This window comes from Tympanuchus pallidicinctus, unplaced genomic scaffold, assembly GCF_026119805.1.
Source record: "Tympanuchus pallidicinctus isolate F22 unplaced genomic scaffold, pur_lepc_1.0 scaffold8, whole genome shotgun sequence".
Classification (NCBI taxonomy): domain Eukaryota; kingdom Metazoa; phylum Chordata; class Aves; order Galliformes; family Phasianidae; genus Tympanuchus; species Tympanuchus pallidicinctus.
In genome coordinates this window covers 14893818-14917967 of record NW_026294802.1, presented here as the reverse complement: position 1 = coordinate 14917967, position 24150 = coordinate 14893818, and the positions used below count along the sequence as shown (strand labels likewise).

General features: G+C 45.6%; 1 protein-coding gene across 3 annotated transcripts; it reads right to left on the bottom strand.

Annotated features, from left to right (window-relative positions):
- Positions 1 to 2371: 2371 nt before the first annotated feature.
- On the bottom strand, positions 2372 to 24059 carry TEF (TEF transcription factor, PAR bZIP family member). Of its 3 annotated transcripts, none has more exons than XM_052668173.1 (5): positions 23739 to 24059; positions 13721 to 14044; positions 12131 to 12351; positions 11280 to 11491; positions 2372 to 9418 (listed from the first exon to the last, which is right to left on the bottom strand). In XM_052668173.1, exons 1-5 carry the CDS (start codon positions 23839 to 23841, stop codon positions 9397 to 9399), a joined length of 882 nt encoding a protein of 293 aa, XP_052524133.1. In that variant the 5' UTR covers positions 23842 to 24059; the 3' UTR covers positions 2372 to 9396. The 3 variants fall into 3 exon arrangements, with proteins under 3 accessions (XP_052524133.1, XP_052524132.1, XP_052524134.1); XM_052668172.1 differs by lacking the exon at positions 23739 to 24059 and adding an exon at positions 19084 to 19360; XM_052668174.1 differs by lacking the exon at positions 2372 to 9418 and having other exon boundaries at positions 10889 to 11491.
- Positions 24060 to 24150: the final 91 nt, after the last annotated feature.

Here is a 24150-nt window from a genome sequence, read left to right as displayed (position 1 = left end):
CCTTGAGAAGCGCTGCGCGCTGCCGCAGCGCCTTCTGGCGGCACGTCGCCGCCATGACACCGCCCCGCCGCCATTTGGCAGCGCCGACGAGCCCGGCCCTGGCCCTGCTCCCCCAGCCAGGCGCTGGGGAGGCAATCTCCGAGCCCTCATCTGCCTCCTCCCTTTTCAGAGGGAAGGAGGGTCGTCGCCTGTTGCCCTTTTGCTGTTATTTCCCGGGGACGCCCCGCAGCCCCCTCATTCCAGCATAAATGGCCGACTTTTATCTTACATGCTCACGACTGGTTAGCTCCTGGTTCCTTTCCATTGCTTTTTCATTCCTTAGTCCAGAAACGATCTCCCTCCTCACCCCCTGAATGCCTTTCCCTCCCAGCACTGGCACGGGGAGAAAGACTGAATCCTTTACTCAACCGCATCTCCAGTCTTCTGCCTCCTTCCACTGTGGGCAGTTTTGGCTGTAGTACCTGGTATACACACAGGGTCTCCAGCAACATCCCACCCAGGATTTGGGATGCTGCAGGTCCTGCTGCTTTCACCAGGCCCACAGTAGGCTGCCTCCAGCTTTGTGCATCAGCAGGGAAAGTATCAGCCTGCTCTTCAGTTACTTTTATTCTTCTTGTTTTAAGGGCAAGAGGAAGTTGAAAACATTTTTGCAACCTGCTCACCCATGGATTTAGCATCTTATAAGCCCAAGTTGAGAGTTGTAACATTTGAAAGCTACATAAAATATTTGAAACGTACTCTCCAATGGCTACATCTAACTACATGTAGATGTATGTAACTATACTAACTGTAACTACAGCTATCACAACCAGCAGCAAGCAAGCACCCTGAGCTTGGTGTATATTTCTCTGTTGCATATTTCTCAATGAAAGCATTCCAGTTGCTATTTCAGAGCAGCAGAGGACAGATTCTTTCCCTGCTTCTCTGCAGATCAGAGGAGAAAAGAGGAAAATGGAATACAGTCCAAGTCCTGAAGTCAGCAGATCCCCCCAGCGTACAGCGGGAAGGAGGTTGAAATAAGAAGCTGTTTTTTTTTCATAGCCACCTTTCAGATCACTAATAGCTACAAGTAGGAGAAAGCACTTCCATTTCCTGTAAGGAACTAGCAGTACAATGTTCAGAGCTGGCATGTTTAGAAACTTGTTCCCCACACATGCAAGAGGACGTACAATCACCCTGGAAAGAAGGCGCTGTATTATCAACATCTGCACTGCTGCCAGCTGCACTTACAACAGGGAACAGATACCAAGCATCTCCCCCTGATTCTAGCACTGAGGCCAAGAAGCACTATGAGGATGCATCCAACACACCCTTGTAGCCACTCAGTTTCTACTGCAGTACTTTGTCTTGGCAATGTCATGTTCTTGGCTCACAACACACAGCACGGGTCAGGCCCCTTCCTCTACACAGCGTTTAGCTTTTTAGCTTTCCTGCTCAGATTGCCTGAATCGCTAATCATGTCTCAGGCAGATAGCCAGGGAAAAGCGACTTGGTTACACTTCCTTCCTTCTGCAAAATCACACCAATTCATTTGCTAATCCACCACAGCGGGTTGTAGATAGTCATCTTCACAGTCACCTTCGTGCATTCATTTCAGAATTAGCCTTTTCAACAAGAGGTTAAGCCGCTCTTCATAGACTTCTTTATATAGTGCCTAGTCTGTACACCTCTTCCCTTCGCAATCAGTGAACATCAACGTTTCCTGTTTGACATCATTTCTTTCCTACCTGCCCCCACCCCCCAAATCACAAGGTACTCTCTGCATGAGATACTTTTAACAAAAGCAAAGAATCAAATCAACCTTACTGCATTCTCATGGTATGCTAAAATAGCCCAAATGCACTAAAATGCCAGTGACCTCATCTTCCTTGAGAGCATACAACTCAGGTAGAACTGTTATAGACTGCAAGAGGCCAAGGAAACTAAGCATCTTCCTCTGGAAAGTCAGCCAGACACTGAGCGTATAAATGGCATTTCTTACCACTCCTTTCCCCTTAGGTTGATCTTTACCTGTCAACACTTGGAAGGAGAAAAAGAAAAAAAGCAAAATTTAGGTTAAAAATGAAGGAATGGAAAAGCTGTCCTCAAATCCTCACAGATTTTCAAACTGATTCATTGAGAAAAGGAGAGCCAGATAGCAGCTACCTGCACACCAAGTAGTTAACACATGGGAACAGCAATGGGGTCACAGAAGGCAAGCAGCTCTTCAGCATCTGCCATCTTCAGTGCAAACTGCAGGTGTAACGCTGGCAGTTGTGTTCAGCACACAGATTGCTATCTAGAGAACAAAACTACTGAATCTCTGCGTAGTGGAATATACTTTTTATTTCTTAAAAAGGAAGGGTACTAACAGAATTTAATACAGTCAAAATTTTACATTTTAAACAAAAGCTTTTATTTTTCTTAAAAACCAGTTATGAGCAGAGAGGTGAGAGGATTGAAACTACTCACAGAATCCAAGCTGAAGACTTTGAGAATTCAAATCTGTGGTTTATACAATTTAAAAAGTGTAATAAATGGAAATATAAAATAATACCAACTCTGCAACAGTGAAATGCCCTTTCTTCATTTGATTGCTGTTTAAGCACCTTTATTTTCTTCTAACAGCTGCCAAGAGTGTGTAAGTTTATGTACAAAATAAGTAGTTTGGGACAAAAGATTCATATATGAATTAAAACCATTTATGGCGATCCAGCTTTACCCAGCCACAATACAATCTTTATTACTTCCTTTGTTTCTATAGAATCTCTCAGCCAGAATGATCTCAATTTGATTTCATGGGCTGCTCTGAAAAGCAGCTACATTTGTAGGAATTATTTAGATAACCTTCAGGAGTAGGCATCCAAGAGATTAGACAAGTTAACACGTAGTAAAACTAAGGTTCATTTGTCTCTCATATAAACACTGTGCAGATTTATCATCCATCCCATTGAACTGCTGGGACAGATCAGTGCCACATCTGAAGCCAAATAAAATATTTTTATCCAAGAGGAAATAGATTTTTAGGCCAAACATAGCAGACTGGAGCTCCCTCTGACTTTTTATTTGAGCCTGAATGCCTTTGAAAAAGTCTTATAGGAACAGAATTTTCTGAACACCCTGCACATATGCTTAGCTATTTTATAGCCTAGAGACACGGGTGGGGGAAGGGAGTGGGGAAGAAGAGATCATCTGTACTCACTAGAAAAGATGCTGTAGCTTTGTTGTTTATGGAACACCACAGAAGCAGCTGATACCAGATAAAGTCCGTTCCAGTACAGCATTGAAGACAAAGAAGTTATGTTATGGCTGGAGAGGCTGTTATCACAGGCTGATCTCCTACTGAAGACTGACAGACCAGTCTCCACATCTCAAAGTGTTGGTGTTTCCCAACGGACTGCTTGTGATTAGAATCATTAAGGTTGGGAGGCACCTGTAAAATCATTCAGTCCAACCATCAACCCAGTTTGCTCCACTGTTCCTCTTTTAACAAAAGATAGAACAGGTCATGAAAGCTGATGGGTGTTCCAGCTGTGCAGCATCCAGCACAACTTCAACTCGTTAATTGCTCTCCCTCTCTAAAACCAAGACAGGGTACTCGTGTCATCTATGTACGTAACGCATCTAATAGAGATGTAGGCTATCCAGGATACAAATGAGCTTCAGTAAGTCACTCACTGTTTCATTGCAACTTGCTGCAGTCTGGTTGAAGGGTGGAGGCAGATCTGTTCAAGCTGAAAGAGGGAACAGTTAAAAGAACAAACAAACAAACAAACCAAGCCCTTTCAGTTTCCTCAATCACTCAGTGTTATGAATCATTTAACACTGCCACTTTCCAAATGCTACTCACGCACAACAAAATTAATTGCTCAGCTAATGGGGTGGGAAGAATACAGTTACTGGTGCCATGGGTGACTACCCTTAAAGAAAGACTGGAAGAGAATCAGTTCCCTCAAATTCTCAGTTTCTCTGCCTAAGTAGCTCATTTATTTATTATTTTTTTTTTTTAAACACATTTTGTCTTGATAGAAAGCATCACAACTAGACTAGAATTCCACAACATCAATCTTGGTTTTGATTTCTGTAGTTCTCTAGGAAAAAAATAGAATCGTCCCAAATCAAGCTACACAAAGCATTAACAATATCCAGGAATTACAATGGAAGCACTTATTTATTACTTCATAGAACAGATCAGTTTTAAAAGTGTATGTACACGTCCTAAGTTATACAAAATACAGTATTTCAATAGTCATGTTAATCACCATATTTGAGACAACTTCACATAAAAGTGCAGAGGATGCATCCTTCCACGATCCTGGCCAGCAGCGTGACGGACCAGAGCTGCTCTTGTGCTCCCTGGGGAAAACAAAGGCCGCCATCCCTTCTCACCGAGACACAGCTGCAGATCTAAGGAAACATTCAGGCAGGTACACGAGCAAAGTTTGTTGAGACCCACAGACCAAAATCACATGCCTTAATTTACTAGATGGATGTGTAGTACTTTTTTTTTTTCTTTTTTTTTTTCTTTTTTTTTTTTTTTTTTACAGGTGTTGTACAGCAAAGGGCTTCTGCTCATGCCTTGGTTGGGAAAATGACGTAACGAGGGTTTTGGCTACGTAACAGGCACCCAAATTACATCTAATATGAACAGCCTTGTAGCTACAACTGACGGTGTTAAGGACACAGTTCTGCGGCCGACTGCCTGGACAGAGCTTCACATTCAGAAATAGACCCTGTGAAGTCCACGCGGTTCTCTATGGATGCAGGGCTCATCCCATGCACAACCGAGGTCTTAAAACACTTGGGGCCTCAGATAGTAATTTCTTCATGACACAGCACTATCAGCTCGCAGGGGCAAGCCAAGGCCTGGCACAACAGCACACTCAGTTCAAGCAATAGCTATTTGTTCATGCCTTTCTGCAGTAACTCTCCACCCCCATCTCTGTATTCCTTTCACTTCCTTCTGAACTGTGGGCATGAGATCAACAAAAGGAGATTCCCAAACCTAAACAAGTTTCCTAAAACCTAAACAATCTTCTATAGGATGGAGATCCAAGCTGCTGCAGAAATTTAAACAGCTTTGGTTTCAGCAGCCTAATTTGGGTCAGTAACCTGTGGTACCATTTTCCCCATTTCCATTTTCTGCTTTACTCGACAGCTATTTTTATGTTTATCTATATATGTATCTCCCTCAAAGTATTCCCTTTCCCCCATAGTTGCTTCAACTTGAAGTCTCCGTTCCAAAATGGACTTCCTAGCATACTCTCAAGTTAAAAATGAACATTCTGTACGACAGATCTGCGCTATTGACAATTAAATCATGTAGTTTCTCAATTAGCATTTTGTTAGCATCTCCACAGAAGTTATGCTTACTCTTTCTACCTTCTTCCCATTCTTTTGTTGTGAATTTATCCATCTTCACCCTGTTGCAGCTATACAGATCAGAGTAATCAGCTGAAAATCTAGAAAGCTAGCCAGTATCTTCCAGTACTGCAAGGGCAAAACAACAGCACTGACAAATTTATCTTGCTGCTTTTGGATTTAGATGTAGATTACTAAGAACAAAAAAGATCTATGCATTAAGATAAGTTTGCATTTCTCATCTCCTGCTTATCAGCTAAAACAGTGAGGGCAAATGAAATCCTGTCTGGGTTTTAAAGGGTGCAAGATACCTTCACTCTCACTAAAAATGAAGGCATCTGATCACAAGGAACAGAGCCATGTTATCCTGAAGAGGTTTATAAGGCTGAAGCAACAATATTCTCTTCTGTGTAAATCCATTATTTTGGGGGGAAAAAAAATTCCCCATACAAGAATGTTTTATTGAGCTGTGACTGCTGGCCTTCCACTGCACCCTTCATTGTGAAATGCATTTGTTAAAATCAGTAGGTAACACTGCAGGTAACACTGAAAGTGATTTTGACAGCTGAAATACCTTGGGCTTTCAAAATGCACAGCAGGGAAAATTGTCAGAAATTATATAAAACGTTACCAAAAGAACTGCAGAAAGCCACATAACATTCTTCTTCAGAAAAGAAACAAGTAAACAAGAAAAAGCAACAACGAAAAACATTCCTTCTCCCAGCACAAGTTAATAGTATGCTTTTTAACCCTGTCCACGGCAGGGGAGGGAGGGAAAGATTTCAGACTGTCTGAACATCAAAACTGTGTGAACAAATAAGTGAAGGATCGGTTTATGAACACGACACCTGCAATCAGGGATACATCTGCCTGATCCCAGCACAGGGCGCTCCAGTCTACACAAATACACCCAGGGCTCCAGTGCTTGCTTAAAGCTTGATGCTCACCTCATCAGAACAAAGATTTTTTCCTATAGAAGTTAATGAGATCTTTGTTAATGGCTTCACTGGGAGCAGATCTCGGCATCAGGTGAAAGAATAAAATTCTAGGGACTTATTAAGTACCGAAATGCATTGCTGCATGGAAATGCAACTGTGTGGATTAGGTCACGTACAAAAGCAGTACTGCAATAAGTTTTGTGCATCACTTATTCATTGTCAATTTTTCTGTAGAATAAGACAACAGTCAATTGCCAGTATCAACAGTTTATGCACTTTGAAAGCTAGTGCTGTGCAACGGCTGTTTGATTTCAATGTATTTCTTAATCAATGTAGAGCTGTCAAAAACAGCTCCCTTCAATGGCAATCCCTGCAGTGATGCTCCAAGATGCATTCCCTTTATTCCCTCCCCTTGGAGATGGTCCCTTTTTGGATGCAATGGAGTATATAGGAGTATAGGCACACTTACGGGCTCTATGTAGCACGTCCCAAGGTTAGAGAACTTCAGACGCTAACAGTGTCAATTCAGCATCTTTTAACACGTAGACTGAGCTAAAAGAATATTGGCCTTACGATCTCTACGCAAAACATATCTGAGCTATCATTTACAAATAGGACAGTCATCCTCGTCAAAGAAACAAGACTGCAAGTGAATCTTTCTGAAAGGAGCAGCACGCTCGAAGCAGTTAAGCTCAACTTCCCAAGACTGCAAAAGCTGAGAACGGAAACGAGCGCTGCACGTCACCCTGCCGCCTGGCAACGCGCGCACGCTCCTTTCGGTGTTGTCACCTCCTCATCTACCCTTGAAGATGTTGATTCTTAACAGAAAAAAAAAAAACAGAAATCTCCAACTATAGAAGATCAGTCACGTTTATCCTGAAGTGTGATTTTCCAGTTTTGCAACCTGTAGATACGTGAAACAGGATGTGCAGATGTGCACTGTTCTACAGGGAAGCACAAGAATTTACTAACAGTCTTCTCTGAAATAAAATATATATATATATAATACACAGTTAGTTTCCACTGTATAAACCTTTGATACGACAGGAAAAGACAGAATTGCACATACTATTCTTACTGTTTTGCTGTTAAAATAGTGTGGCATACTGCAAAACCAGGTCCTGTATACAATGTATAGGCATTTAAAACATGCTCCTAAAGCAGTAAGACAGCAAGACCCCATGAAGGATTAGCAACTCCTTGCCCAGTTACAATATTCTTTGATTTAAGCAGGAAGCATGACTGTCAAGAATAGCCAAATCCAACTGGAAACGTAGAAATGATAAATGGAAAAAGAGTTGCTGTATTTACATGCTGTCAGTATCATCAAAATAAAGGAAAAAGAAAAACAGGACATACCAAAAATATCCATTCGAATCTGCAATATTTGCTACAGGTAGTGATACATGCTGATGTTCCAGCAACGCAGAGCTGAGCTATTCATCCATCTGAGGATGCTCAGAGATCACCTCAGAATCATAAATTCTGATCGTGCACTCAGTACAATTTTGCAACCAATGAAAGTAAAAAATACCTTCTCCACTCCAGATCGTGGTCCATTATAAATCACATATCAATAAGTGCATTTAATATATATGCCCTTTACAAAGGTTATGCTTTCAAAAAAAAAAAAAAAGTTACAAATTCTGCATTTTAATTTTTATTCTTTAAGTGAAGGTACAACATTATCTGCTGCCTTGCATCTTTCTCTCTTTGCCTTTCTGCTCTGAAGAGGGGTATCTCTTGGGTAAACACTAACTCAGAATACTTGCTCAATGTTGTGTCAGGTTTTGCTGGTAACTAGTTGTGCCTCATAACTCAGGCACTTGTGCTTCTGAAAGCTTTTTGGGTTATTTCTCTTGAGGTGTGTGCTATTCATCAATCTCCAGGCACAAATACACCAAACATTCACTCCTGTCTTACAGGCTACAGCTCTGTGCTACTTTCCCAGAAAGCAAGTACTTGTTCTTCCCACTTAAATACAGCTCTTAACCTTCCTCAACATAAAGGTAGATTCTTGTTTGGCTGATGAAGCTATTACAAAGGACCTTCCACCTACTTTCCCCATCTTCTACACACAATAATCATCTCCACAATCTGCCTAAGCTTTCATCTACTCTCCCGTACCAGCATAAGGAAGGGTCCTGGTACTTACGGTGTCTGCTGCACCTCTGCAAAGTCTTTAGCTGTTTCAGATGTGTCAAACAAATGAAATACTCTTCTACCACTGCAGTTCTCATGTAGTCAAGAGAGGGCAAATTGCAGCATGGCAGCTCATAGCCATTGCTTTGCTGGCACTAATACTCACTTGGTAGCCTTACACTGCCAAAAGACACGGGGATCAGACCAGCACCTTGTCCATGACTGCTAACTCGTAACACAAGATCAGACTTTGTTTCAGCGAGACACCATTAAAAGAAAGTGAGCCTTGGAAAAAAAAAAAATAAAAAAAAATCAGAAGACAGGTTACAGCAGAGTTTTTCCTCTGGCATGGGTTGTTTGATAGAGATTTTCTTACAGGCCTTCATATGGCACACTGGGGTGCTTTCTGCATTGTTTCAATACATCTGCTGTATTACTCTGCACTGGAAGCCTCACACGTCACAAACTGCTGTCTTTGATTCTGCACTCACAATACTCCACAAGATGCTATGCTGTACCAGAAGCGAGCTGCAGCATTAGGTACAACTTATTCTACTGCAGGGGAAAGAAGTTTTAAAGTATAGCAGTTCTGAATATATACAGACACTTCCATTTAAATCTCTCTATTTTCTTCCACTCGAGTGCCAAAACAGTCACTACTCACACAGGCTGTAAACAGACTTTGAAACATGAACTTTGAGTGTCTTGACAAAACCCCCAGTAAGTAAGCTTATTGTAGTTCATAGTTACAGTGAGAAAGACAGATAAGAAAGCCATATACAGAATTAAGGAGACTTTGCACTTTTCATCATGCCCAGCCCTGGGTAGTTCAGATGGGGTACTTGCAGGCAAGCAGGCAGGCAGGGTCATCGTCAGTTGTGTTGGGACACCTCAAAGATTTCACTGCTCACTCTGAAGACTGGCGATTCATGTGTGCTTTTTAGTTTCTTTGTTTTTAAAAGTCTTTAAAGTTGCATCACTCGGAATCAGATAAGTCACTTTAAACAAAGCAAAGTGTTAAGTGTGACAATTTATTTATAATATACTTCCCGCCATCACCACCACCACACACCACCCTGTGAAAGCAAATCCCCTGCTCAAAGGGTGACCATTTTTAGCATGTTTGAAAGAAATCAGACCAACACAGTACGAAGAGACACTCTGGTCGAATTAGAACATAAAAAGGGGAGAGAGATCAAAGCATACATTTACTTTAACTGTACTGGATTAGCCTGCTTCTCCACTTTCTTAAGAAGTCAACGCACAATTGGTTTAAATTCATACCAATTTTTCCATTATGTTTAAAAGACAAGCTGGGCACAAAGTCTTTAGTACAGGAAAGAACCTCTGTTTCATTTCCCTCAACATTCTTTTCAGATTTCAAGAGGGGAACTGGAAACTACCCTCAACATCTGCTACCTCTTGTTCACTCCCTAATAGAAGCATTAGCCCAGGAAGCATAGCTTAGAAGTTCTGACATAACTGCTATCTTAAGATAGCTTCTCTTGTTCTAGAAGGGAACTTCTGCACAAATACTTCTGTTAAAGCTTCTGGTTCTTGCAGCTGGAGGTCATGGAGAAGGTCCCAACATCACACGCAACATAGTTCTCTTTTAGCAGCACATACTGTTGAAGCAGCACTTGGTGCTGAGAACAGATTATTTTCAAGAGAGCAAGTCTTGTATATTAATTTTCTATCAAGAAGCATGCTAGAGAGAGAACCAGCAAGCACAGAGTCCAGATACACTGCTACACAAGAGATATGGAGGTGTACTGTTGGTAGCTTGTTCCATAGCATATTTGGGAGGCAAAGGACCAAAACAAACAAACAAAAACAACAAAACCTTTGTACAACAGGTAAGGTGTAACAAAGTAACAGTGGCTAGTTTCTCTGTTTCTCATGCTACAGAAGATTTTCTGTAAAAATTTTAAAAGCAATTCCTTAACAGATGGGCCTCAAATTCAGCATAAGAAGGCAGACTTCTTTTTCCCCCTTACTCCTCAGTTATGATGAACATGCTGCTTCATCAGCAATTCAAGGAAGAAGTCTCCCCTCAGGGAACAAAAAAATGAAGGGTGGTGGTAGAATTACAGCTTAAAATCCACAACAAACTATTCTGTAGTCATCTGTACAGTGAGGGATTCCCTGCTGTTCTCTATTCTAGGCTCCTGGAAGTTACCCAGAATTAGAGCCTATCTAGAGGCTTGAGCAGTATTTTACCAACACTGTACTGACCGTAGTTTTCCTAGTGCTAAAGGTAGAGATCTCAGTTTCCACAAGAGATCGAACATTTCCCTGTCCTAAAGATTCTCTGTTCCTCTTCAACAGGAAGAGAGTGCTTTCTAGTGCCTCTAAATGGGAGAGGAAAATTTCATGATGCTGCACAGCAACATCTTAAAATGATGTTTCACAATTTGACTGGGGCAGGGAGGTGGCACACAGGTACAAAAGAGTAAGATTTTCTTGAAAACAAAAAAAAGAAAAAAAAAAGAGCCTAAGGGACTCTGGTCTTTGCTTTTTTCCCTCCATTGAAAAAAAAGAGAGATTAGAACAGAAAGCAAAAGCTCTGTCCAGTCACAAGGAATCCGTGTATATTCCTTTGGACAGGATAATCTGTTCTTTCGTATGACATCAGAAAGTGCTCTATTAGTGCTAAAGTTGTAAATACGGACACTAAGTTTTTGGGCAATGTGATAATCAGGAAATGTGTCTGAATGTTTTGCCAACTTTTTTTTTTCTTTTTTAAGATGCAAAATGGCAAAGCCTCCACAAACTTTATTTCTGAAAGTCTCTACAGAAGGCAGAGAAGTCTAAGAGGCTAAAACAACGAGCCCTAACAAGGAAAAGGGGTGTGCTTACAAGGGTCCGTATCTGGTCTCGTATTTAGAAACAATGTTCTTGCATCGCCCCACTTCCTTGCGCAGCTCTGCAACCTCCGTCCTCAGGGCCGTATTCTCTTTCTCAAGGAAGGCTGCCCGAATTGTGATCTGATTCTCCTTTAATCGTCGAGCATCACGGGAACGCTTTGCTGCCACATTGTTCTTCTTTCGTCTTGTCCAGTACTTTTCGTCCTGGAGCAGAAAGAAATAAGAAAAAAAAGATGCCAACCTGACATTTTGCATCAAATGAACACCTGTGTCCTATAAGGGCACTACACGCCACACTTGAGAGCTTCCTTCGTTGGTTCGTAAGGCTCAGATGCTAAAATATAGGCAAGAGAGCACTGTAAGATTTCATAATCACAGGCAAGTCTTGCTTTAGCATAAACAAGATGCCCTCCTAGAACTGGGGAGAATAAAAGACCTGGCTACTATGCTGTCCAATTGAAATCTGCTCTTGACTTAATTTCAATTCAAGAATGAACTTCCAAGAAAAATAGCCTGTTCTCTTGCCTGCTCAAAGCTACAGCAGGCATAATGCTGGGCAAATACATACACTGGCCTTCAAAGCGCAGCCGATGTGGATGTGACCAGATAGTTCTTCTAATTTCTGCGTATATCATTTTCAGTTGCTCCTGCCTGGTAATTATCTCATGGTACTAAACCAGCAAAACAGCAAGAACAGTGGTTTACCTGTCAATTCTATTCCCAGCAATGCTTTTCCCCAGTCATGCATGTACAGCACGTTACCTTTATATGTGAGTGTGTTTGGTCAAAGAGTGAAAAATTTTGATCACAGCCTAGAGAAGTCTGCAGTAATAAATCTGTTACCTTTTGCTCATCTGGGACAAAAACCTTCTTTGCTTTTTTAATCATTGGTTGTGGTTTCAGGTCCTCTTCAGTAAACTTGTGCTTGCGAGGATTGAAAAGCTCACCACCAGGCACACTGGACAGCACTAAATCAGCAGGATCAGGATTAAAATTCACCTCAACTTCTACACAGTCAGGATCAATGGGGCTGGGTGTATTTCTCTCATTTTGCGGTGGGGATTCTGTCAAAAACAGAAGTTGCAACACATTCAGCAGGATGAAGAGAATTAACTCAGAAGCCACGCTGGATACCTCTGTTGTTGCAGCTAGCATTTAATAGCACTACCTGATATTTCTCTAATGCAATGCTTGGTACTGTATGTCCACTGTAACACAAGTTCCAGGACCACCTGCCAGACTAACAGACATGAGTAGACAGGTGTGGGACAAAAGCTAAGACTTCTTCAAAGTGTTTTTTTGCTCTTGAGCACATTTAGGGTTGCTACAGCAAGTTGGTTTCTAAGCATGGAAATTGTATCAGCCTGAGATTTGTCACTTTGAAAACATCACAGAAAAAAAAAGCTTGCCCAAACACTGCAGTCCTAAGTCCTTCAAAGGTGAGACAATTGCATTACCAAAGGACTAAAGAAGTGTAGATTTGGTACAAATTGAAATACATGCTACAACCTTGCCACATGGGAACAGAAGTGCCCCAACAAGCTGCCTGACAGCGTTCACATGAACTTTGACATATTTATGCAACTTAGCAACTCAAGTTCATCGAGTTTGTAATATCAGTGCAACCTGAAGCAGAGATCAATGAACAAACCTTTTCATATGCCACCTGGAAAAAAACAAGCAAATAACACACCTTATGTCTTACAGAAAGAATTTAATGTTTTGCTTTTCGCATAGGTTCCCAGGAGGAGGTCCTCAGCAAAATGCTTGCTGTAAACTCTGCTCCTGAAATAGCACTGTGCAAGTTTAGTGGCTAAGAAGTTTAAACTCCAAACCTAGCTCAAACCCTACTCATGAAAAGCAGAAGTTTCTCAGTACCATTTAAGTACATAGTTTTGTTTCTTTGTTCCTTCATTCTCTCTTCAAAGCAACACAGAATATTAAACTGTACCATTAATAGACCTTTTCCAAAGGTCAGTTTGCCATTTTCACAGGCAAGCAAGGAAAGGCTGCCTTTTTATTTATTTTTTTTTCCAATTAAGCATTGTTATTTGAGGGACAAACCAAGGCAGTACAAGTGACTTGGCACAACCTATCAAATCTGTTAGAAGACAATCTGAGCAGCTAAATTCACAACACGCCCAGCTTCTCACCAAATAAGCAAAATTAAGAAAGCAAATTCTTTATGCTGGCATTCCAGCTCCACTGATTTCAAAAGAGAAAGGCTGCATACTTGTAAACATTGACTCATTTCTCCAGCAAGGAGACTGAGGAAGACGAGAGGCAGCATCTTCATGAATTGACACACGGGCTATGCTGAGCACTTCCCTGTTACTTAGCCTGCCACAGCTAGCAGCAATGGGTTAGCACATCTCCTCTTGGATCTGAAGAAGCACCTGTTGATAGCAGAACAATCAAAACAATTCCATCTACCTGTGCTGGAGGCTGCTTCAGATTGCTGGTAGACGGCAGTAGATGACGAAGACACAGGAGAACCGGTGGATGCACTGGCTGGCTCCTTTTCTTCCAGCTTAGCCACAGGCATGAGTGGATTCTGGTTCAAATCCAGGTGAGTAGGGCTGGAAGGAATTCCATTCTCGAGGAGAAATTCATCCAGATCCATGTACTCCAGATGGAAAGACTCTCCATCGTAAGGAATAGTTTTGTCCCAAATAGGTGGCATGAGGGAAGCTGAGACTGCCATAGTGCTGGCAGCTGCCGCCTCATCTTCCTCAAGCTTTATCTTCTTCTCTTTATCTGAAAGATACAAGTAGGTCACTGCACAAGTTGCAGCTTAAAATAAAAAAAAAAAAAAAAAAAAATCCCATGGAAGAAAATTCAGTAAATCATATTTCTGCCTCAAGACATGATCTGGAAATGCAGATGTTGAAAGGCAACATTTGTATGCAGCTCAGCATAGTGTGCTTTGCCCCCCTGCAAGGGCTGGACCACAGTTGAGTAGCCTTGAAGATCATCAACTCTCCTGTGAGAACTCACCAAAGTACACTATAATACTGCATCTGGCTTATTATTCACTAGCCACTGCAAAATAGACTGGTTTTGCTGCTGTGGGTTCATTTGTCTTTCCCTGACTTGTCCTGGAAGATGGGGAAATGAATGTCCTGACACAGAATTACAACAGAAGCCATTAAGAGAACTTTGAGGAAGCAGAGTAGTTTATTCCATGCACGAGGGAAAGAAGGTGCAGAAGAATAATTTAGATTGACATTCAGAAGTAAATAAGAGTTTTCAGATTGCATTTGAAAATCAGCTAGAAGGGTCCACAGCACATCAGAGACCCGGACCACTACTGTTCAGTATTGTAGATGCATTCCTTTCTAAAATGACTCAGCATGTCCACATAAAGTAATAGCTCCAAATGCTGTTCACTATAGATAGCTCAGTGTACCTACACACAATTTTTCCTCTTTGGGGAGATGTCTGATAAGGCATACTCCCACATCTCCAGCCCCAAGCCAGAAAAGACTGATGAGCTCTCCATTTACTATGCTACAAAGCATGTAATACTGAAAAATGGCTGTTTCTACATTCCCCATAGCTACTGAATCTTCACAACTGTCTGGGACAGAATCCAAGCAGAAAACTCAAGTTATGGAATAATTACATAATTTTAGAGATAAAAATAAATTGGCAAAAAAAAAAGTCCAAGTTCTGTTCCTGATCCAGTTCTCCTCATAGCTATGCAATTCTACCTGCACTGCAAGGAAGCACTGCAGAAGCAATGTTAGGGCAGCGACTACTGAAGCCAGTGCTGCCATCAAAAGGAACAGTCACCAGGTGCAGCTGTACCAACTGGGAACTGCATCTTATCAAGGAAACAGATAAAATACCCACTCGGAGGGAACAAGGGCTGCAGGGAAGTACACTGGAGCACTGTGGATCTCCACCATCTGCACACATCAGCCTAGCAAAACGCACAAGCCCTCGGCAATAGGATATTCCAGACCAGCTAAAATATACTAAAGGAGTATTCTACTTCATCGAGGTGGGAGTGTGGTTGAAACCGTGCTCTAAATCAGAAAAGCCTATTTATATAAAGCCTATTTGATAAAACTGGCATTCCTTCCACTGCTGCCTTAGCTGAGACGGAACTGAGATTGAAAGAGCTTTTTATGGCTCAAAGAACAGCACTGCCACACAAAATAAATTATCGTTTTCATCTACCATCCCCCGAACATTTTATACAAGAGATAGCTACTAATCTAAGCACACAAGAAAATACTTATCAGCTACAGACTTGGGACTAACAATAAGTACCTAAAGGGTAAGCTTTGTCAACATCATCTCCTCGCAGCTATGGGCTGCTCCCCTCACAACTTCACACCGCTGCCTCTGAACTTCCACCTCCCAACACCTATCCCTGCTATAAACTCCTTTACTAACTTCCCTACCTTTTCCCAGGCAAAGCAAATGTTCAGGTTAACAGCCACGATCCAAACTAACCGAATGTTCTAAACAGCTTGTACTCGAAGCAACTAAAGAAATGCTGTCTGCTCTGTTTCACACACAAAGATGACGTCACTAGTGAGGCACACTCCACCAAATCAGAACAGCCATTTTACATCAAGCTTTTGAATCTAGGATAGTGCATTCCCGTAAGGTTTGCATATTGCCCAACACAACCACCCAGATTTGTACAAGGAGTGGTGTACAATCCCGTAACAATACAAAGCAAGTGACAATAATGATTTCTGTATAAATCACTTTATTTTTTTTTATCAACATGACAGACAACTTGTGAATGTCGAATCAAAGCATCATCACCCCTTGGTCTTAAAAACATCAGTATTCCTTATAAACTATGCAAGTCTTAACACAGACAGTAGAGCATGGGCATTGCAACATCTAACGCAACATCTCAAAATACAAAGCTTAGCTGTTGCGTCTCCAACCCCTCCCTTCCCTCCTCTCCCCCCCAACCCAGAAGATAGATCCATACTGCAGGCACGTGTGGCTCTAATAAGAACTTTCAGAGCCCCACAGATGTGCACCATCATCCTGCTGTACTGTAGTACCCCAAAAAGACCGCAGCCCTTCCAACTTCCCCTTGCTATTGTCCCTGGCTCACATCAAATTAAATCCTTTCTTCACATGAGAGGACCACCTGATTCTTTTCCTTTTGCTACACGTTGAGAACTGGACAAGCACTGAGTTCCCAGTGTGGTCTTTGTTTAGCTACGCTGCCTCTTTCTCCACCCTCACTTCTAGTAGCAATATCTGAAACAAAATTAAAATAGCAGCCGTTAGCAGGCATACTGAGTGCCCCTGTATTTCAAACATGACGCATAAAAAGATAGAACTGTTGTGTGATCATTTTTACACTGACATTTTCCCACTGGCTTTCTTTCAATTCATTTAATCTTTATTTCCTGCTGCACAACATCCTGCTGGGTACACAATATCTAATGAAACACTAATTAACTTCTTGCATCTTGAGGTGAAAGTTTCCGCCTGCCCCAGCACAGGGACCTGAAACATTAATTCTCCAAATATATTTATAGTGTAAACAGGTATTACCTGACAGCAGAGCTGCAGTATCCTAAGAGGCTCCATTTGCAGTGATTCAAGGTCACCCTGGTAAATCTGGACTGTAGTTCTGCAGCTGAAAGCTCACGTCCAATTTAGTCCTCTCATTCTGCTACTATGACCTATTAACTAGCTTGTACATCTGCTGTTAAGAGAGGTCTCTAGTTTACCTTAAATAATTCTGGCAACAAAAAAATCAAGAACTCCAGGTCACTAACAGCTGGAAACACTCATTTCAGCAAGCTGGAAAGAGCTTTATTGCTCATGCTTGTTTTTTCACAAGACAAGACAGATGTTTAGGCCACTACCAGTACCCACACTTTTGAGGAAGCCCCCCCTTCATCAAAAATATTTTGCCAAATTATACAGAAAATGCTGTATAGTCCAAGGCTGATTCTTCCACAGATCTTCAGCCCCATTTGTGACAGTGCAACAAGATAGGTTTTAGAATAATGTACTTCTGATGCCCATTACTGTGATGTTTGTTGAGGCATTCCTGCCAGACCAGCATGCAACTGGTGATTAAGGCATCCTTTGGACTGGAGAGTATGCAGCAGTTCATTATTAATAGGCAGGACCTACACTCCTGCTCCAAAATATTAATCCTCTTCCCTTACTCCACAGGCTTCATTATTTTAAATTACTGGGTTTTTTTATTTAACCCTATGCTCTGCTCAAGAACAACTTACAAGTGCTGTTGCATATACTCAGTACATGGCAGAGCGTTCAAGATGATGGCATTCAGTTGGAACTGGATGTCCTCTGCTGTTGCTCAGAAGGATTAGAAAGCCTGCTCGCTTACTGGGTAGTCAAATTACCCAGGGCAGTTGGAAAACCCATAGGAAGCTTGTGCAGACTATAAATGGACACAACTGCAGCTAGTTGATACCATTTACCTCAAAATAATACAGCAAATTGTATATTGTCAACACGCAAAGCACACGGGAGCCTTTCTTAGAAAGCCTGCTGACACTTTGGTTCCATCCATGCATTGTAAAGGAACAGAAAATAAAAGAAGGATCCTCCGAAGTCAGTAGTTGCAATTGTACTGGCAGGTATTTTGTAAAATTAAGAACAGTTACCTGCTAACAGAGGTGCCTTTTTTCTCTGTCTTGCAAACATGCAGAGAATTGAAGCATCGAGACCAAAACAAACAAAGCAACACGTTTCAGGAAGCATGAAATGAAATGACATAGTGCCAGGTGAATTAAAGGAAGCCCAGGGAGAAATTTAAGAATGGGAACAGTGTGAACTTCATCCCAGTGTGAATGGAGAGGGGTAATCAGAATTCAGCAGGCCCACCAATAAGCTTAACAGGGTCATACTGTGTGCCTTCCCAAGCTGGAACAGGGTCATCTGGTAAGGGGAAAAGAACTCAGTGCTTCTCATTCTAGAGCAGTGCAAGGCATGAAATCCTTATTTGTTTTAAAATTTCACAGCTCCAAATGCTGGACATAGAAAACAAAGCAGCCATATCCCGTTTGGTCACCACACACCACCTGAGGTTGTTTCTGATAGCACTGTCACCTCTAAAGGGTATTGGGTGAGGATAACAACCTCAGCACTGCCATAACACTGGAGATTCAAAATGCACTGCAGCATCCTGTGCCATAGCAACACGGCCAACCTCTATCCGAGGCTGACCTTTCTATTATTATTGTTATTTTTTTTTTTTTAAGCAGAAAGGAGAAAAAGGTATTGGCCAGAATCACGAGACGAATAGGTTTACGCAGTACTGTGCAGGGATAGAAAACGCCAACGGCTCTGCACTGGGAAGGCTGCAGCCAGCCCTGTTTGCACAACGCTGCCCTCAGGAGCAGAGGAGCCCCGGCCGGGCAGGACGGCGCAGGTACTGGGCACACCCTTGGGGATTAGGCTCGCTTAGCGCCTAGAGCAGACAGAGGCACCTGAAGGCTCCTTCCAGCCCAACTTTGCGGCAACGGAGGCGGCCGCCTCCCGCGGCACACCCTACACCCCTCCCACCTGAAGCGTTTCTCCCCGCCTCGACGCACCCGGAGCGGCCCCAGCCTCTCCCCCCGGCACGCTGCGGGGCTCGGGGCGGAGAGAACGGGCGCAGGGGGCGCCCCCCGGATCTCCACCCCCCCAACCCGCACCGGGCCCGCCCCTAAGGCGGGAGGACGGCGATGGCAGAGGGAGGGGAGAGCGGTGGAAGGAGGGGAATGGGAATGGAGAGAGGGGAAGCGGGGGGGCTGGGGTGCCGCGCGCTCCCGCCGCCCACGCGCGCTCACCCAGCCTCGCGTCCCGCGGGGGGTTCTCCATCAGCTTCTTCAGCACCAGCGGGAAGGCTCCCGCCAGGCCCTGCTGCTCGGGCTGCTGCGCGACGACCCCCGCGCTCCCCCCGGCTGCAGTGGGCTCCGCTGCCGCTCCTCCCGCCGCCGCCGCCGCCGCCTCCTGGTGCGCGGCGCGGCCGGGCATACTCCCCGCGAGCCGGCGGGCGCCTGACGGGCTGTCAATGGTCGCCGACGGCCACGGCGTGCGGCGCCAGGCTGCTGCGGCGGCACCCCGGGACCCAGCGACACCGAGCAGCTGGAGCGAAAGGGCGCATGCGCGCCCGCCTCTCGCTTCAATATTCACGAGCGCCGCGGCGCCGCCCACCCGAGCCCTCGCGACTCGACCCGCCCTCTCCGCGGCGCCGATTGGCCCGTGCCGCTCTAGGGGCGGGACCTCGCCGTCGGGCTCCGCCCTCCCCGCCCCTCCGCGGCCGGCGCGGGCACGCGTCCCCCGCCCTCCGGGGCACGTGCAGGGGCAGGCTGCGGCGGCTCGTTAGCATGCGAGGCCCCGCCCCTCGCCCCTCCTGTAGAGCGCTGCGTCACCGCCAACTGCTCCTAAAGGCGGCGGGAGGGGCGGACCGAGTGCGCGCGGGGGCGGCGGAGGAGCAGCGCCTGTCGCGGGGTGGGCGCGCATGCGCAGAAGCGAGAGTTTCCCCCCCCCCGGCGTACACACACGGGCATCTGGCCTTCGGTAACCGTTAGCGGCTGTGGAAACGGTATGGCGTGAAGTGCTGTCGCTAGCCCTGATCTCCGCGGGTCCAGGCCCGCCGTTGGGGAGCTGCATCACAGCAGCGGTTGCTGTGGGGCGAGGCCCCGCCCTGGCAGGCAGATCCCTAAATATCCCTTGTCTGGAGCCCGGGATCGCCGTGCCCAGACGGCCTGGATTTAATCTCCCTCTGCCCTACATTGCATTGCGGCCGCTGCGTGCCCCACATAGCGTGAGCAGCCAGGAGGGACGTCAGCTGCCCTCAGTGGTCCGGGCAGGGCCTGCCTTCTATTCCAGTGGCAGGGATTCGTGCTGGGATTTAAGCTTCTGAAGGCGCAGGGAGATGTGTGCGTGCCAAGTTCATCCCCCAGAGCACAGGCAGAGCGTATGGAGCTTCTGCCGAACGACAAGCTCGGAGAAGTGACAGCACCACAGACACAGGCCTCTGCTGCCAGCAGCTGCTGCCTCCTGAAGGCTCTCACTGAAGGCTGGCTGCAGCAAACCTGCCCGGTGCTGCGAGCAGCCGGAGGAATGGGCACACAGCTCCTCTGCAAGAGCCTCGGCTGCACCCTGCAGCACCAAGGCTGAAAGGGCAGAATGGTTCTCCCCCCTAAAAGGGCCCTATCCCTCCTGGCAGACAGTAATGCTGCCTTGCTTCAGCTGCACCTCTGCAGACCTCCAGGGCAAAGGCTTCAGAAATAACTTCAGACATCGTGGTTTCAAAGCACAGCTTGACTTGACCGTTTCTAATAAATCTCAGTGGTCACGGAGACACAAAATCAGGTCTGAATTCCTCTCCGCATGCCCCAGAAGAAAGGGACAAGATTGGAAGTGACACGTGGTAGGTGCTCCCCACTGATACCTCACTGCAGCAAGCCCTTGTCCAACTCAGAGGGACATGGAGCACACTCTACCCTAAATGCCAGCTGCTACTCTTGCATAGGCTGGAGACAGAATCTCCTTGACAATGCCAGCTCACATGGAAGGCCATCTGGTGAATGTAGGATGTTGGAGCAGTGTGGGTTAACATATCATTGCAGCTGATAAACCCAGCTGCAAAAGCATGCAGAACAGGTCATGCTCCATTGCCTGGTGTGCTCCAGGGCTGCCACGTGCCTTTCACAGGCTCCTTCTGCCTTGCCAAGCTCAGCTGGCAGAAGAAATAATCATATGAGTAGAAGAGGGATGGCACTTCACACGGGACAATGAAAGACAGATGTCAGACCACACAGGACAGAGGCAGCACATGCAGCTCAGCAAGGGGCAAGTAAAGGTTTACAGTAAAGCCCTTGCCCAGGAAACAGCTAAATGGTAGGTGGTAACAAGAACACAACCTAGCAAGGCTGGGAAACAGCAGCTTCTTATGAATAGGATGAGGGGACTTGGCCAAAGTGGGGCAGGCTGCAGGCTCCCCATTCAGCTACAGCTCTCTGGGTTGCTTTGTTCCATTGTTGTTGTGGCTGGAGGCCCCCAGGGATGATGCTATGTGTCAGTACAGTACATAGCTCCTTCAAGGAATGTGCTCTGTGTGCATCCCCCCCTACAGATCTAAATGGCAGCTACTTTGCTGGGTGACGTCTGTGTGAATGGAGGTTGCTACATCCACTCAGCAGCCTTTCCTCCAGGGATTTTCCGTTTAGATTGATCATGCTCTTTCTCCAGCCCATTTCCACCCCAGCTAAATAGTTGCTGAAGCTAAAGTTCACTCTACACTGCCACTGCCTCGTGACTGTGCATGGGGAGGGTTCGGCCTGCACAATGTTAGCTGTTCTGCCTGAGGGCAGAAGGTCCTGGGGAGCATTCCTGTGGGTTCCCTCTCACAGCACCCTGCCTAGGCGTGGGCTCTGCCCCACCAACAAGGAGGGAGGTTGCTCTGAGAGCTTTTCCTTACTGCTTCAAGGGAGTAGGGATTCAAGTTGCTGCCAGCACGAAGTGGACATTGCTCCCTCAGCTGTACCTTCCTGGTTGAGTTGGGATCTGCCTGGATCTTTACACTTGGTATTTTGCTCTGCAGCCGAGGAGGAAGAGAGGGGGACAATGAGATGTGAGGAGAGGAATGCAGTGGCCTTGGCTGTCACTGTCGGGGACAGATGATGCAGAACAGCCCAGCTTTGATGCAGCAGGGAAGGAAGCAGAAAGCAGCCCAGTGCTAAGCACAGGGTGGGACATGTCCAGCAAGCTCTGCTGGGAGGTCTGAATCCTCGTTTCAGACACAGGGCCAAACAAAAACAGAAGAGGGGTGTGTAGGTATGGAGACCCGGCAGGGAGAACAGAACTTTGTGGGAAGCAGGACGTGATGGGAACACTGGCCGCAGGAGGGAAGCGGCACAATAATCACAATTCTGAGGGTTACGTGAGGTGATGCTAAGAGGCAGGGTGGTCCCAGGACTGAAGAGGAAAGCTGCCACAAGACAGCAACCTCAGCTGCCAAATAAGCCACATTCAGTTAAAATGAAATAATTTCCTCTGCAAATCATTGATCCCCAACAGTCCCTACTCCTACTTGCCAGACAGACCAATCTTGCCAGCACTCCCCCCTTGGATTAGTTCAATCCACCTGGCTGTGGAGACCAGAGGTCTCAAAGGGCCAGCCATACTTCAGCAGAGCCCCAGCAAAGCTCTGTGCCATGTGAGCCACCTCTGTCCATTACCGGTTGCCTCCCAGCCAGGTCTGCTTTCCACATGGGCATCAGTCGGCCCTGAAAACATGACCTGCTTCCAACATGTGGCTTCACATCATGTGGTATGTAAGCACACCAGGTAAAGCACGCCAGTCAAAGTCTCAGCAAAGGAGTGAGCCAAGCAAGCTCACAGATGGGAGGAACAGAGTAATGTGATAAAATAAGCCTCTGGAAGGTATGGGCATTTCCCCTTCCCTTTTCCCACAGTGTTTGCTGTATTTCAGCAGGCAGCTGCTTTACTGCCACAGCATTCTTCTCTCCTGTTGACAATCAGGGCAAAAGGAAAGCTCCCCTCCGCACTGTGGGCCTGGCTTTTCTGCTCCCAGCTTGGGTCACGCTTGCCCTCAAGACTGCGAGCTGTCTGCCTTGTCCTCTGGCAGCTCCCTGCCCAACAGCCAACTCAGCAGGAGTTCTTTTTGGTGAGTTCAACTTGCTCGTGCCTGGACATGAGCGTATGGTGCTGAGGTGTTCCTACACACTTCGCTAGCACTTGTCAGCAAACATTACAACACAACAACCAAAAAACAGCTTGCCAAGGGCATGTGGCATCCCATCCAAAACCATCAAGTCCGTGAGTTATATGATGGGCGCTTGGAGCGTGCCCAACAGGAGAGAATTGGTCAGCCCAGAAGTAGCACAGACTAAACAACTTCTTGGATCATTTCCATTTGTTTTCTCGGAGGCTGCAGAGAGTGGGAAAGCCTAGGAGTACCTGAGTGCTCTTGCAAAGAAAACACAACATTTGCTTTGTTCTGTACCTCAGCTTCTAACCGATAAACAACTGCAGCATCATGCACAAAGTTTGCACAGAATCAGCCAGCTGGGCACCCCACCCCAGGCAGCGCACATCTGGGGAGCAGTAGAGTCCAGAGACTGAGCACTCATTAACCATTACATAGCACGGATAGAAATCCTGGAAGTTGCTCCTATGTGAGCACAAAGGTTTGTACCCAATTCTTCCCTGCTCAGAAAGCTTTGAGGGCGTTCAAGAAGTAGCTGAGATTAAAAAGATCAGGAGCTCAGCACTCCTGATGGATTTTGTAATCAATCCATCATCACTGCTGTTTTATTCCCAGCTGCACACCACACTCACTCCCAGCACTCCCCAGCTCACTTGGTGAGGCAGCACACCCTTGAAAAGTTTGCAGTGAACAAACTTCTGCCCGCTTCTCGCATTGCAATTTATGGAGAAAAAACCAGACCCCTAAGCGTTCCCTCCGTCCTACCTGTCATTTTGTTGGTCCAGGGTAAGGAGTACTCCAGCAGGGACTTCAGGACTTCGGGAAAGTCCAGGGCAGCGGGGCCCCCAGGGCTGTTGCAGACTGACATGTCCTGTGCCGGGACTGCTCTAGAGAGGCCAATGGAGTGCCAGCAGCCTGGCCGCCAGTGCCGCAACCCACTCGCCTGGACCTCACGAGAGGGGTTTGGAGGCACCCGGAGCAGGCTTTGCCAAATAACTCCGGCTGAGAAAACCCGAGGAGGAAGGGAAGCAGCTTGGTGGAGATGCAGTTTGCCCAGCTGTCTTCACCTCCCCCACTCCCACTCTGAAGTGGCCAATTGTGGAAATCGCTTGCAGCCTAGCAGGGCTGGGCCGGGCTGCTGGCCAGCACGGTTTTACAGGGCCTCTCGCAGCCAATC

What these genes read in the sequence shown, in the direction of transcription:
- TEF (XM_052668172.1), bottom strand. Translation starts at nt 19,270, where the DNA reads ATGCCCGGCCGCGCCGCGCACCAGGAGGCGGCGGCGGCGGCGGCGGGA. An exon ending in TGAAGCAGCCTCCAGCACAG is followed by an intron (nt 12,352 to 13,720) that starts GTAGATGGAATT and finishes TGTTTTTGACAG; the next exon opens with AATCCCCACCGCAAAATGAG. An exon ending in GAGACCAGATACGGACCCTT is followed by an intron (nt 9,419 to 11,279) that starts GTAAGCACACCC and finishes CTTTGTTTAAAG; the next exon opens with TGACTTATCTGATTCCGAGT.